At 34.3% G+C, this 16,681-nt stretch overlaps 1 protein-coding gene across 1 annotated transcript; it reads left to right on the plus strand.

The window, feature by feature from the left end:
- The first annotated feature begins 14,686 nt into the window (after positions 1–14,686).
- Positions 14,687–15,578, plus strand: LOC120361835 (ubiquitin-conjugating enzyme E2 variant 1). The gene is given in 2 exon segments (XM_074391575.1): positions 14,687–14,839; positions 15,342–15,578. Coding segments are annotated over 2 exon segments (390 nt in total).
- The last annotated feature ends 1,103 nt before the right edge of the window (positions 15,579–16,681 follow it).

Genomic DNA, 16,681 nt, shown 5'->3' on the forward strand with positions numbered 1-16,681 from the left:
TTACTCATTTATAAGGTTTGTGTCAGAGAGGAAAAAAAGGCCTGATAGCTGTTTTCTCGGTGTCCATCAGTTCTCAGATGTTCCATCTGACCTTGCCATTAAGGAATTCTTCCTCAGGGGATATCCCCTCAGCTGAGGCATGTCTAAATCACGTAAAGCTGGTCTGGTCAATAGCTCTCTACATGCAGGAGTGGATAAACTATAGCCTTTGAGACAAAACCAGCCTGCTATTTGTTTTTGTAAATAATATTTTATTTCAACACAGCCACACCCATCACTTTATATATTAACTGTAGTTCCTTTTCCTTTACAACAGCAGAATTTCATAGCTTATCTAAGAATGTATATCCTGAAAAGCTGAACATGTTTGCTCACTGACTATTTACAAAAAGAATATGTCAATACCTGATCTACAGCAATACCTGTTTTGGAGTCTGTCAATGAATACATTAACCAATATAAACAAATGTTCATCAGATGCCTTCTGTTCCCCTCCACCTGTTGCTGTCTCCCCATCTTCACTGAATAACCTACAAAGAAGACACCCTATAAAGTGTAATGTGGAGTTTTTTAAGGGAACATGTGATCTCAATAAGCAGAAGAAAGAATTAAATGTTAGAAAAACTTCAGAATATGGAGCACTTAGTAGGGCTGATTTGAAAGGAGGAAAAACTTAGGAGGGTTTTAAGTAGTGTAAGTGCACTTAGGATATTGGAAGAGAGGAATTTTTTTTTTTTTTGAGCATGACAGGCTTCTAGTGCCTATTTTAAAATTTTACTAGAAATTTCATGACTCATACATAGCATATATAAAGTTTTTTTAAAAAAGTCTTATTTGGACTACGTATTTCTTCATGCATGCATTCATTCAATATCATTTTGAACCAGGCACTAGGTTAGGTGCTGAGAATACAACAGTGAATACAACTGAGAATACAATCAGTGCTGCTACTGTTTTAATGATGCCTACATATTACTAGGAAAAACAGGAAATAGAAGACTAGCCATAAAACTATGTAATTCTGATAAGCACCACAAATGAAAGGATGTTCTAAGCATATATAATAAGAATTACTAATCAAGATTAGGGGCTTAAGGATGGAGTATAAATAAAAACAATATTGATTAAAGCCATTTAAGCTAAAACTTGAAGGGTGGATAGCAGTTTGTATGAATATCACTTCCTACTATCCCTATTCTTGTTTGGTTGGAATAAGACTATTATAGGTAGGAACTTGGCATCTTCAAGGATTTGAAAGAAAATCAGATTTCTTAGGAAGCGTGAAAGAATCATTACATTAAATATGTAAGTAGAATCCAAATCACGTTGGATTTTGCAAGCTCTAGAATTTTATTCCAGTGACACAACTTACAGCAGTAGAGCATCATAGTTTTACTAATAGTTTTCTTCTACCACTCCAGAAAGAAGGTAGAGAATAGACTGAAAAGAATGAGAAGCCAGAGTGTATATAGGCAGCAGATTTGTGGGCTCTAGCAATGATTTCTGACGCTTCCTTTTCAATCATCTTTTCTTCTCCGTACTCTGTACTCTTTTGCTTACTTTTTCTTCTTCCCGGACTTCCTCTCTGCCTCTCTGAATTGTCCACTGGCTTTGGATTTCACCTCTGAGGCTTTTGCTATTAGTTTTACTGCTTAGCAACCAAATGGGCTCTGGAAGACTGGCCTGGAAAGTTAAATACCACTTAAACTGTTGAAACATAAGTTGTATGCCAGGCTTTTGGTCTGCAAGAGTAAAGACCTTCTGTTTGAAAGTTGGAAAACATTTGTACTACAGGTCTTGGCTCAGCAGGTGCCCAATATTAGGTTATTGATAGATTACAATGGACTCTGCCTTGCCATACAAATAGAAAAACAACAGATAGGTTCAACTCAAAGACAAAAGATCAAGGGTGGTGTGTGTGTGTGTGTGTGTGCGTGTGTGTGTGTATGCACCCCTTAGGCCTCCTCCTTCTTTCAACTGAATTATAACACTCAATCCCTTGTCCATCATTTAATACTTGCCATACCCTGGGCTTTCTTATTTTATCCTCTTCTATTCTTTTATCCCATTCTTATTTGTTGTTTGTTTCATAGCGTTTCTCTTCTTAAGAAACAAGATGCTTTATCACTAGCTAAGTAATTTTGTTTTCAGCAAGCAGATGGAAAAGGAATCTGTTGGTACCAGGGTACTTCCAAGCTCACCATGTATGGAACTACCTACTTGGACTATATGAAAGCCTGGATTGTGCAAATGTTTACAACTACAGACTGAAACACCACAGCCTACTATGATTCTATTAAAGTAGCCTATAGGCCGCATATGTTATTGCTGCCCTTCACCAAAAATGTAGCCTAGCTCTTATGTCAAAGTAACCATAGCTTGAATGGTTGTGATGGAAATTTCCATTTAACAAAGATTTCCAAGACTTTAGTGATGCCCCAATTGTTTCAAGAAATATACATCTATAAAACCTTCACATCTTGCCACCTATAAACCAAGGAATAGGGTAACAGTGAACATTGTGTTAGGTTTATTCCCTTCTCATTTCTATCCTGGGGTTTCTTTCTTTATAAGATGTCCTTCCTCTTCTCTGCTTTGATGCTTGATAGTAAGTCCCAGGGTCATAATGAGAAGGAAAATGAGTATACAACCACAAAACAACCTTTGCATATTCCTGGAGCTTCTGAGGGATTTCCACTTGAGGTACTCAATTTCCAGGTGAGATATCTAGATGCTTCTTAATGCATCAGTACTCCCAGTTGCTCTGGGTAACTTGATATCTCTCTGTTCTTTCTCTACTTGTGTTCTGATCTAACCTGAATTTGGAGCTGCTGCTGATTGTTTCTCTAGGTCCATGGCACTGTCATCACTCCTTTTGGCAGTGAAGCCTACATTACTCTTTTGTCTGAACTTGCTTCTAAATTTTGGCCTTATTCCAGCTTGTTTCTTTCCTACCAACTTCATTTTTTTGTTACATATCTTGAATAGTATCCAGCCTTTTTGCTGTTTCACAGATACAGTTTCTTCTATTGAAGATTACTGTCTTCTTAAAGTGTAAGGCAGGATATCATGGCCACATACTCCTAGGTAATGATGCTGGTCCATAGGAAGATTAATACCTAACCTATGGGGTTGTATATATGAAGTAAGCCAACCAAGTGAAAGTGTCTAGTGAGAAAATAAAGGGAAACAAATATTTTTCATCCCTTACTTTGGGAACTGCTATGAGATTTCTATATATGATCTGATTTGAATCTCATGAGAACATTATTAGAAAGCGACAATAAGCCCCAATTTAATGATAAAGACATGCGGTTAACAGAATCCAGAGGTAGTTCATCAAAGGTCCAAAAGCTGTACATGCATCTGATACAATGTTCTGGCTCTTAACCATTGCACTGTACTATTTCTACGCTTATTACAAATAGGAAAACGAAGAAATACTTGGAAAGGTAAAACCAGCCATTTTTACTTAAGTAATTACAAGTGTTCAAAAGAGGATATATTGAACAGTTGGCCCTCTGTATATGGTGTACAGGCTATGGATTATCATATAATTGGTTAGATAAGAGTAAAAATTCCTCTCAACAACTAGGATTCTATGATGCTGTATTTGGTAATAGTGATGTTTCATGTGACAAACATTTATCCCTTTGCCGGATTCAGTAAGAGCACAAGAAGCCAAATGGGCTTACAAATAATCAGCTTTAACTGTTATAAGCCTAGATTTGGAAACTAGATTTGTTTCTAAAGCTAAAATTTGGCCTCCTACTTTCTCATCAGAACCAATTTTTGAGATAACTGGCTTCTAGTAAAAGGTGGACATACTTTATTGGTTCAGATGAATAAATTAGAAAAATAACAAAATAGTAGCTGGGCTTGCAGGAGGAAGACACCAGGACTGATCTACTTATAAAGATTGCAAGCACAGTTGAAGTCCACCTTGCCTGAACATATGCAGTTCATGACAGAAAAGAGAAGAGAGAGAGACCAAAGAGCTTTAGATAAGCTTGTCATGCTTTTTCTACACATTTATTTTGGTTTTTGGTTAAAACATAGTCCTTAAGAAGGAGAGTGAAGGAATGGAGAGATAAACTGGAAATATTCTCCCCTATGTTCCTCTTCACTTCTCTCTTCCCTAGTCAAGGAGAAACAAAATCCCCCTTATATAAATTCATATGCACAAGAAAGATGAAAAAGAGTTCCCTTCCCAGGTAGTGATAAAGATGTACTTTATTGATGAGGCAGCAGAGTAGAACTTAAACTTACATCTCTAGTTAAATTCCTAGAACTTGAATTTGGCCTTGATAATTACTCTGTAACATTGAGCAAGTCACTGTAACACTGAGTGAGTCACTTAATCTCTCTGTATGCCAATTTGCTTCAATACGAAATAATAATTACAGGAAAGGATTTGAGAACATGGTGACAGCAGCAGCACAGATTTTGAATCTCTAAATTCTCAGATATAAACATAACAGCTAGATATCAAAATTTAAAACTCATGCATAACACTTGCAACAAAGTAGGTAAGAAGATATTACCGCAATTCTAAACTACAAGCAGATGAGCATAATGAATACCAACATAGTAATAGCATGATATCAATAATCATGCAGAATAAAGCAAAAGGAAGCAACAGGACATTTAATTAACCTGAGAAAACATAGACAAAAAACATTCACTAGAAATACAGCTGACTTGAACTGAGAATAGCAGATGAAACTCATCAGGAATAGAAGAAAATAGATAAAAATATGATATCGATTATGGTAAATAAAAATGATGTACCCCTGAATTGGAATAGAAATTATACATATGAACTTGTGAGGTATTATCTCTGTCTAGCTACATATCTAACTATCTCCTCCAGCTCTATTCGTGGAAAGCCCTAGAACCATTAGTTAAACAAGAGTCATTAAGCACTCTAACATTCACGTTGTGGACTTGAAACACCATGTCCCTCAAAAGAAAAGTATTTTAAAGAATTGGCTGATTCCAGGTCAGGTACATATTATCATATAAAATAGTGAGTATGCTACCAAAAACTATTAGGGTCATGTTAAAAGAACTCACAGGCTAATTTGGCACCAAATTTATTAAACAAGTATGGGAAAGTGAACCTTAAAAAGGATTACAATAGGGAATTATGACAGCAAAATAACCTTTTTGGTAATCCAAGCTCTCATTGCCCCACATATATTTTTTTTTATTTATAAAACAGAATATATCAGATCTAACCTTGTCAGAACTCTGGAAAACAGTCAAAAATTTAGAGAAACTAAGAAAACAGTGCATCAAGAAAAGGGCAATTTCATAACAAAAATATCATGGCATTTTTTAGTAGCCTTTGGCATGCTCTCTCTCTAGTATGGTAACAGTCTTGAAGAAGGAAGCCTACATTCCCAGTGTGGAAGACTTGATTTCAGGATACAAAGGGAGCAGAACAGACTTTATTCACAAATTATTGTACATGCCTGTTCTCTCCTGTCTGGAGAATACTTGAAGGACAGACACAAGATAATCATCCCTGTTTCACTTAACTCAGAGGTCAGGCTGAAAAAGTGGCAGGATTTACAAAAAAAAATTCTGCAATCTGAAGTATTCAGGAGAAATGTGGAGCAAAATATTATGAAAAAAACTTACAGTAGTCCACTTAAGTATATTTCACCCAAAACAGGAAAGACTTTTGGGAAATTAACACATTTAAAAGGACTGTATAATTAAAAGAATCAATATCATTAAAAAATCATACTGCCCCAAAATTCTATACATTCAATGTGATTGTTATTAAAAGACCAACAACAGTTTTTACAGAATTAGTAAAACAATCCTGAAATTTATGTATGTTCAAAAAAGAGCCCAAATAGTCAAAGCAATCCTATGCACAAAGAACAAAGCTGAAGGCATCACATTTCCTGACTTCAAATTATACTACAAGGCTATAGTAACCAAAATGATGTGGTGTTGATATAAAAATGGACACATAAATCTATGAAAAAGAATTGACAACCCAGAAATAAAGCCACATATCTACAGCCAACTGATATTTGACAAACTCTACAAAAACCTGCATGGAGGAAAAGATACCCCATTCAACAAATGATGCCAGGAAAATTGGATTGCCACATACAGAAAAATGAAACTGGACCCCCTATCTCTTACCATATACAAAAATGAACTCAATATGGATTAAAGACTTAAATATAATACCTGAAATTATAAAAATATTAGAAAAAATCCTAGGTAATACTCTTCTGTACATTAACCTTGGTAAATAATTCATGATTAAGACCTCAAAAGCATATGAAACAAAATAAAAATAGGCAAATGTGACCTAATTAAACTAAAACACTTCTGCACAGCAAAGGAAATTATCAACAGAGTGGACAGATAAGCTGCAGAACAAGAGAAAATATTTGCAAACCATGCATTCATTAAAGTACTAATACCCAGAATCTACAGGGAACTCAAATATCTCAGCAACAACAACAAAAACACCTAAGAAATCCCATTTAAAAGTGGGCAAAGGACATGAACAGATAATTTTCATAAGAAATAGAAATGGCTAGGAAGCATATTAAATAGTGCTCAACGTCACTATTCATTAGAGAAGTGCAAGTTAAAACCACAATGAAATACCACAATGAAATACCATCCAGTATGACTATTATTAAAAAATTCAAAAAATAACAGATGTTGCTGAAGACACAGAGGAAAGGGAACATTTATACACTCTTCTTGGGAATGTAAACTAGTACAAACTCTATGGAAAACAGTATGGAAGTTTCTTAAAGCACTAAAAATTGAACTACCATTTGATCTCACTGCTAAAAAGACCCACTCTCTTCATCTTTGTAGATTCACTTTGTACAGAAGCATCCTTCCAAACAATAATGCCACTACTGGATATCTGCTCAAAAGAAAAAATTCATTATTTATTAAATACATGGACTGTTGTATGTTTATTGCACCACTGTTCATAATAGTAAATGATTACTATTATTTTTAAAAGATTTAAAAGCACTGACTTGAACAGATATTTATACACCAATGTTCATAGCAGCATTATTCACAATAGCCAAAACCTGTAAACAGCCCAAATGTCTATTTGTGGATGAATAGATTTTTTTTTAAATATGGCATATACACACAATAGAATATTATTATGTCTAAAAAATAAATTATACACTAAAATATGGGTAAACCTTAGACACATTTTATTAAATGAAATTAGGCAGGCACAAAAAGACAAATATTGTATAATTCCACTTATAAGAGTTTCCTAGAATAGTCAGTTCATAGAGACAGAAAGGCGAATAGTAGTTACCAGCAATTGTTGGTACCAGGGAATAGGGAGTTACTCAAAAGTTTCGGGTTTTCAGTTTGCGGTAATGACAGTTTTGGAGATGGATAGTAGTGATAGTCACAAAACAATGTGAATGTTCTTAATGTCACTGAATTGTACAATTGAAAACAGTTTCAATGGTGGATTTTATGTTATATGTGTTCTACCAGAATAAAAATTTAAAGATAAATAGATACATAGACAAATAGACTGATAGATAATAGATAGATACATAGATAGGTGGGTAGATAGATTATAGATAGATAGATAGATAGATAGATAGATAGATAGATAGATAGATGACAGTGAAAGATAAGTAAGGTATGACAGAAATGACCAATAAGCCAAGAATCAGAAAACTCAAGGCCGCATTTGAGAACATTCAGGAAAGCACTTTAAAATGATGTATGTGCAACCTAGTTCATACCCTCTTCTTTCCTACTTTCTTATTAAATTATCTATGACTATGTAGAAAAAGTTAAAAAAAAGTCATAATAATGTAAAAACACTGAATATCAGAATCTGAAAGGAAGGTCTATTAACAAAAAGAGCTAAGGATTTGAACTAAGATTAACAACCAGTGGCTGAAACATGGATTTCTACTTAAAACAGCAAACTCAGGCTTAAAGTTGATAAGGTGCCTTGAGTTAGGCAATAAGCACTGAAACAAATATCCAAGGTCAATTAGGATATTTATATCTAGTTCCCTACTGCTCAAATACCAATCTCGAGTAAGGCAAAATATGATGCACAGGCCACACACCTCGTACCTCTCCTTCACAGTATGATTTTCACAACGATAATGATGTATATCAAATCAGAAATGTGAAGAGCATAGGTAGTAGTGTAGGCTTGTAGATATAGTTTTTCATTTTTATGTTTGTGTTTTTCCTATCCCAGTGTCAGAAAATAAGTAGTAGAAAATTACAGAGCTGCACAATGTAAATATCAGAAGTTGAGTTAGGAAACAACCACACAAATCTTTCTCCCCATTTAAAGACCAAAGATAGGAATGCTATGATTTTTTCTTTTGTGCATTAGCTTGTTTATTTTAACTACTTTAAAAAATGAGAAAATATTGTGAAATGGTTTTATGAAGTGGTATACCTATCTCTCAATTGTAATAATAACTGCTTCTGAGCTAGATATTTGCTCCTTTAGAAGAGAGTTTCAGTTTTATTTATTGGTATTTATAATTCCGAATATCTGGCAGTCTTCTCCAAGTGGCTGGTAAGTAGGTCCAAGGAAAGAAAAGAGAAAATATTTACAAGGAACCTATGGAAAAGTGCTGAAAATTCTCTATGCTTTGATTCTTGAATACAATTTTAAGAATACTCAGTCTTTTAGGCTCAAGCTTATGACATCACATAAAAATGTTTAATGAACCAGGTATGGTGGCATGTACCCATCTTGCTGGTTACTTAGGAAACTGAGGCAGAAGGATCACCTGAGCTCAGGAGTTTGAGGCTGTAGTGTCCTATGACTGCACTTGTAAATAGCCACCACACGACAGCCTGGGCAACATACTGAGATCATGTCTCTTAAAAAAAAAGGTTAATTATAATAAAAAACTGAGAATCAAAAAGATACAGATAACAAAAAACAATACAAGGAGATGCAAATGTACCAGTGGTTAAAAAGAATGAAATTTTTTTAAAAAATGACATAAATATGTGATATGAAGAAAATCTAATATTGTGTCTTTACCCTTCATTCTTCAAAATTAAGAATGACTATAAAACAAAACAATGTATAAATCAGTAAATAAGTTTAGGTGTCCTAAAAGACAACAAAACCATGTAAAATGACTAAACATTACAAATGAAATTCTCTGGATCTGAGAAAACAGTGCTTACAAATAGGAAGAAAAATGTCAACTTTTGTTCTGGATAAATTAATAGAAAAATAGCCCTGTATGTAGACATAATCTAGTAAAATTTGGATTTTAATATGCATAAAACATCCTAATATTTTCAAGCAAATAAAATCGGGTTACTCTTCCAGATACACCAACCTTATTTTGGCTCATTTCTTAAAATAATGGCATAAGATACACATTTTAATAAAAAAAAAAAAAAATTTCAAACCGTTACCTTTGACCCTTCAATGTTGCAGGCCTCAAATGGAAAGCATTAACTAAAGTATATACAAATCTGCTGTGGAAATTGGGCAAATATGCTTTGTAGATGCCACAAATAACAAGAAATTTATCTTTGAAATAAGTAAAGTTGACCTTACCAAAATATTTGAGAATTCATCTACTCAAACCTTTGCCCTGGAAAAACAGTGTGGGATCACAAGAATTGTTCTGATCTTGGCATAACCAGTAATAACCCCAATAATAAGAAGATGTGAGTTTTGGTATTTTATAAGCTGGAGAACATGTTGCTAGGACCTTTTTAGCTGTGCACAGCCTTATTAGAAACAGCTACACCAAAAACTTTAAGGACAAATATGGCCACAACAAATATAAATCACTGGGTATCTCCCTAGAATAGTTCTTTATTGACATAGCAGATAATTTCCCTAACCTGTAGAACTGGTTTTGTTTTCTGTTTTGTTTGTTTGCTTTATGATTGTCTTTAACTTTATCCTCCCTATTGTATTATGAAAGAAATCAAGTATTCAGAAAAAATTAAACAGTTTTTCAGTGCACAATTGTATATCCGCCTAAATTATACAATTACCATTTTACTTCTTTACTTTTCAAACTTAAGGTGTACTTTAAATATAGTAAAATGTATCCTTTTTGGTGTTTAGTTATGTCAGCTTTGTCAAACACCTTCAGTTGCATAATACCCACCACAATCAAGAAATAGGACTTTATTTTTTTTAATTCCCTCATACCCATTTGTATTCTATCCCATCCCCCCACTTTCAGATCCTAGCAATGGTTGGTCTGTTTTCTATCCTTAGGGTTACCAAATTTAACAAAGAAAAATACATGTTTTCAAGAATACTTATACTATTTTAAATAATTTATCTGAAATTCAAATTTAACAGAGTATTCTATATTTTATTTAGCAATTTCTCTACTTATCATTTTGGTGCCCTATTAAAAGATATGAGGCCAAATCCAAATTTCAAATACATTTGTTTCATGTTCCTGTGTTTTCTTCTGTAAGGTTTATCATTTTATATTCTGCTGTTAAGGCTATAGTCAAATTTTAATTTATTTTTACATAAGGTATGAGAATCATGCTAAGCTTCCTTTTTTTCTGAATGGAAATGTCTAGTTGTTTCAGCATATTTTCCTGAAAATATTATTTCTCCATTTAATGGCCTTTGCACCTTTGTCAGTAATCAAATGGTCATAGTCATATCTCTGTGGGTCTAATTCTGATCTCACTGTTCTGTTCCACTGATTTTTTTTTAAATTAATGCCACACTGTTTTGATTACTTCAACTTTAGAGAAAGTTTTGAAATTATGTATTGTTCAGAATTTTTTGGCTATTCTGCTACCTTTGCCTTTTCATATAAATTGCAGAGTTAGTTTTGTTTCCTTAATTTCTGAACAGAGATCCTGTAGGGATTTTGACTGACATTAATTTGACTTTATAGATTTCCTTTGAAGAGAGTTCATATCTTCATCACAATGAGTCTTTGAGTTCATGAATACAGTATATCTCTTCATTTATTGGATCTTTAGAATCATTTTAATATAGCAGCAGCAACACATATAACTAAAATTAATTATATTACCAACTACACAAAATAAAATGATTATAAGAGAATAATCTGAAGAATTGTACACCAAAAAATAGGTAGACTGGATGAAACAGAAAACAGAAATGCAGAGTTTACCTAAACTGACTGCATAAAAAACAGAAAACTCAACATGTCTATAACAATACATAGATTAAATCAGTAATCAAAAAACTATGAAACATTTGAAAAACAAATAACACAAATTCTTCTCAACCTCTTATAAAATATAGAGCACAAAACACTTCCTAACTCATTATACGAGGCTAACCTTGCCTTGATTCCAAAGCCAGAGCAAGGTATCAGAACAAAATAAATTTACAGACAAATATTTTGTATGAAGTTAAATGCAAAAATTTTCAAAACATACAGTACTAACAAACTGATTCCAACAGCATATTTAAAGGGTGATACACCTTTACCAAATGGGATTTATCCCAGGAATACTAGGGTAGTTCAATATAAGTAAATTAATCAATATAATGTACTACATTAGTAGAACAAAGAAAAAAAAACGCATGATCTTCTCCTTGATGCACAAAAGGTATTTGACACAATCCGACATACTGTCAAGACAAAAGCACACATAAACTAAGATGTGAGTAGTGATGATGGTTATGCACCATTGTGAATATAATTAATGCCACTGAATTGAATTGTACACATAAAATGATTAAAATTATGTAACATGATGTCACAACTGAAAATTTAAAACAAGTATTACAATGAATTAAAACTATTAAATGTGATAAATCCATGAGCTCATATTTATATTCAAAGATAAGTGAGTTGTTCAACTTCGGAGCTTCACCCTTATTACATAAAATAAGGTAATAAAAGGAAATAGATAAATAAAGGAAAAGATGAAGCATTTATTCTGCCGTTTCTATATGAATTTTACCACTTTGTAATCAATTCGGAGATGAAGTGCTGCAGCTATTTATAAGCAAGCAAGTGATAGTAGAAGTAGAACTTTTGCCACTTTCAATTGTGATGTATTACTCAGTCTAGACATTCAGCGTTAGTAGCTGCTAACATCACAAATAGAGAACCAAACATGGTGTTCTTTATGATTAAAGAATACAACACCACCTATAGTTTTACTAAAAAGATCAAACCTGAGTCTAACCTAAGCTAGACTTCGGGTCCAGCCTTCAATTCACATAAAAAACCTAAGGACAGAAAAATGTCCTTAATTGCATCATGAGTGTACAATATATTCTTTGGATTCTCTACTAGATAAGTTTTAATAAAAGCAAAGGTTTAGAGGAAAAACATATGGATAAAATGAAATTTATAAAATGTTTCATAAAAATTGATGACTTTAAATAAATATAAGCAAGCTACTACTATAAAAGCAAGACAGGTGTTGAGAGAGAGAGAGGAAAAGTTTTTGAATGGACAGCAAAATTGGAAGAATTTATGGGATTGGGGGTATGATTCTGTTTTCTAACTTGGATTGGGTACACAGGAGTTTGACTTATAATAAGTCACTATGCTATATATCTTCAGTGTATTTTCATAATTCACTTCATTTTGCAATAACATATTACAAATAAATTATTTACAGAGAGAAATGTATTCACAGCATTTTAAAAGTGGCAATATTAATGATACTTCCTTAAGGGAGGAAGTTGTAAGAGTTGAGTGAGAGAATATATAAAGTATTTTCACTGACATGTTTAAAATTATATTATTATAGCAAATATTATTTGTTATCCCAAAACTAATACTTAAGTCTATAAATAGTTATATTACCAATTTAAACATATTTGCTACTTCACAGTTATCACAACCATAGAGGTAATATACTCATCCTTGTATAGAAACGTGACTAGCTTTTGCCCAAATATGGGCAACATATGTACTGTTAAAGTACATCATTTACCGCTTAATGATGGGGATATGTTCTGAGATATCTGTCCTAAGCAATTTGGTTGTCGTGCAAACATCATAGAGTATATTTATATAACCTAGATGGTATAGCCTGCTCCACACCTAGGCTATACAATATAGCCAGTTGCTCCTAGGCTACAAAAGAGTACAACATGTTACTGTTCTGAATATGGTAGGCAATTATAATGCAATAGTGAGTGTTTGTGTATTTAAAAACATCTAAACATAGAAAAGGTGCAGTAAAAATATGCTATGAAAGATAAAATATAGTACATCTGTATAGAGTACTTACTGTTTAATGGAGCTTGCAGGATTGGTAGCTGCTCTGGGTGAGTCAGTGAGTAGTTAGTGAATTTGTGAAGGCCTACACAGTACAATTAGGCTACACTAAATTCATAAAAGAATATTTTTCTTCCTTCAACCTTAAGTTAAATGTAACTTTTCTACTTTATAAATATTTTTTGAGACAGGCTCTCACTCTGTCATCCAGGCTGGAGTGCAGTGGCTTACTGCAGCCTCTACTTTCCAGGTTCAAGTGGTCCTCCCCCCTCACCCACAGAAGTAGCTGGAACTACAGTCCCAAACCACCAGCTAATTTTTAATTTTTTTGTAGAGACAAAGATTCACTATGTTGCTGAGGCTGGTCTCTAACTCCTGAACTCAAGCCATTCGCCTGCTTCAGCCTCCCAAAGTGCTGGGATAACAGGCGTGAGCCACTGCGCCCAGCCTATAAACGTTTTAAACTTTGTAACTTTTTTATATTAGCAGTTAACTAAAATACACACACATTAAATACCTGTACAAAATACTTTCAATAATTTTATAACTTTTCTATTTTTAGATTTTTTTTAACTTTCTGAAATTTTCGTTAAAATGTAAGACATAAACACACATTAGCCAAGGTCTACACAGAGTCCAGATCATTAGTATCACTGTCTTCCACCTCCACATCTTTTCCCACTGGAAGGTCTTCAAGGGCAGTAACACACATGGAGCTGTCACCTCGTATGACAGCAATGAATTCTTCTGGAATAACCCCTGAAGGACCTGCCTGAGGCTGTTTTAGTTAACTTTTTGTCTTTAATAAGTAGAAGGAGTACACTCTAAAATCATGTTAAAAATTATAGTAAATGCAGTCTGGGCACAGTGGTTCATGGCTGTAATCCCAGCACGTTGGGAGGCCAAGGCAGGCAGATCATTTGAGGTCAGGAGTTCTAGACTAGCCTCCTAGGCAATATGGTGAAACACTGTCTCTACAAAAAGTGCAAAAATTTGCTGGATATGGTAGCTAATACTCATAGTCCCAGCTACTCAGGAGGCTGAGGCAGGAAAATCATTTGAACCTGGGAGGTAAATAGGTTCAAATTTTAGTGAGCAGAGATGGAATCACTGTACTCCAGCCTGGGTGACAGAGCAAGACTGTCTCAAAAAACAAAATGTAGTAAACACATAAACCAGTAATATAGTTATTTATTATCATTACCAAGTATTAATATATCGTATACATACTTGTATAATATGTGCTATATTTTCATACAACTGGCAGCATAGTAGGCTTCTTTACACCATCATCACCACTTGTGAGTACAACTTTAAGTCAGCTATGACTGACACCACTAGGCAATAATAATTTTTCAGCCCCATCCTATCCCTATGGGATCACCATGGTATATACTGTCTGTCAATGACTGAAGCCTCATTATGCAGCACATACCTGTATCTGTTTTGTGATGATAATGGTTAGTTGGGACAGCAGTGCAAGATGGCAGCCACCATGGGCTCAGACTATTTATGAAAACCACATATACAGCCTTAAAATAAAATATGGACCTAAATACTCAGAATCATCCCCTTTTGTAAGATTTGTAACAAAATTTAATATGAATGGAGTCAATAGTGCTTTTTTTATTTCAATAGGTTTTTGGAAAACAGGTGGTATTTGGTTACATGAATAAATTCTTTAGTGGTGATCTCTGAGATTTTGGTGTACCCATCAACTGACTAGTGTACACTGTACCCAGTATCTTTCACTTCATTCCCATACTTTCCCCAAAGTCCCCAAAATCCATTATATTATTCTTTTGCCTTTGATCCTCATAGCTTAGCTCCCACTTGTGAGTGACAGCATACGATGTTTGGTTATCCATTCCTGAGTTACTTCACTTAGAATAAGGATCTCCAGTTCCATCAAGGTTGCTGCAAATGCTATTATTTTGTTTTTTCATGGCTGAGTAGTATTCCATGTTGTGTGTGTATGTGTGTGTGTGTGTGTGCGCATTAATCTATTGTGATATATATAATCACAAAAGCTATTGATTGTGATATATGTGTGTGTATGTAGGTGCCAAATTTATATGTGTGTGTGTGTGTGTGTGTGTGTGTGTGTGTGAGATATATATGTATCTCACAATCAATAGTTCTAATGGAGTAGTAAACCCAAGAGCCATATCAGTACTATCAAAATGGCAAAATTCATGTTGTATTAAAGTTCTCCTGCAAAAGCTTCAGCACCTAATGGTGTCTAAAGAAAATATGAAACTCTCTCAGCCAACTGAAAGTCAGTGTTAGAGCAATTTACCAAAAATAAAAGAACACAGGACTTCCACCTTCTTCCCACCATTCAATTAAGGCAGTCTTTATTTTCCACATTAGTAAATTTTCCACATATGTCTTGTAGATCTCAAAGTACTGGAAAAGGAATTCCTATTCAAAGGAAATTTACCTTAAGATACTGTAAATGACACTAAATATTCATCCATTTCAAATATGTAAGTTGTGCTATAACAAATCATCTTGTCAAGTGTAACTGCCGTCCACATAGTTGAACTTCTGAAATGAATACAGTATATTTAAATTATTCCCATCATAACTATTGGGACACGTCCAACTCAGTTGTGAAAAGACATATTACACAATCACCTTGTTGCTAATGACATGGCCTGAGATCTCTGCCTTTTCTGGCTAGCCCTCACCCCTGCTTCTCACCTTCCCTGCAACAGCCCACTAGCCTATGGCTTTGTTAGATTAGATGTGAAAGTTTCAGGTCACACCCTGTGGGAATACTGCTGGGTGTGTGGGGTGCTTTAGCTGCATCCCTGATTTCTTCCTTTAAGTCTTAAATGATGCCCTGTTCAAGCCATTGTCCTGTCCCTACATTCCTTCACTTCCACTCTTAGCCAAAGCATAGATTGTAACCCCTCTGTTCCCCTCTGAGATTGGCCTTCAATGAAGAAATTTAGTACTTTCCCCATATCTTCTATTTCTCACCTTAATGGAGGGTGTTGCTGTTTTCTCGCTTTGTCAGGTTCCTTTTTTGTACCATCACTACCCAATGCTTTCCATGACACTTCCTTGCTTTGACCACAAGCCATCAGGTAAGGCTGGAAAGACTTCCTAGTTGATCTGGTTAAGTTTTGAAACTCTATTTATTCACTCTCCATCTGCCCAAGAAATGAAAATTGGGTCTTCAGCTCTACCACTCTCTGCTGTCATCATCAGCTGATTTTTTTTTTTTTTTTTAGCTCAGGTTTCGATAAGGTAAAAATAACAGTCACCAACTTTCTTCCTAATTCTCAGCTGTCAGAGTCTTTGGTGATTAAAGTTGGGGAAAGGCCACATGGAGACGTGTAAGCACACATGACCTCTCTGAATTACTTTCTTTTCCTGTAATTGCTTTTGTTTATGGAAACTGAATAAGCATTAAACAGGGCTTTCTTTTGATCATCCTTGCA

The sequence above is a fragment of the Saimiri boliviensis genome, chromosome X, assembly GCF_048565385.1.
Source record: "Saimiri boliviensis isolate mSaiBol1 chromosome X, mSaiBol1.pri, whole genome shotgun sequence".
Classification (NCBI taxonomy): Eukaryota; Metazoa; Chordata; class Mammalia; order Primates; family Cebidae; genus Saimiri; species Saimiri boliviensis.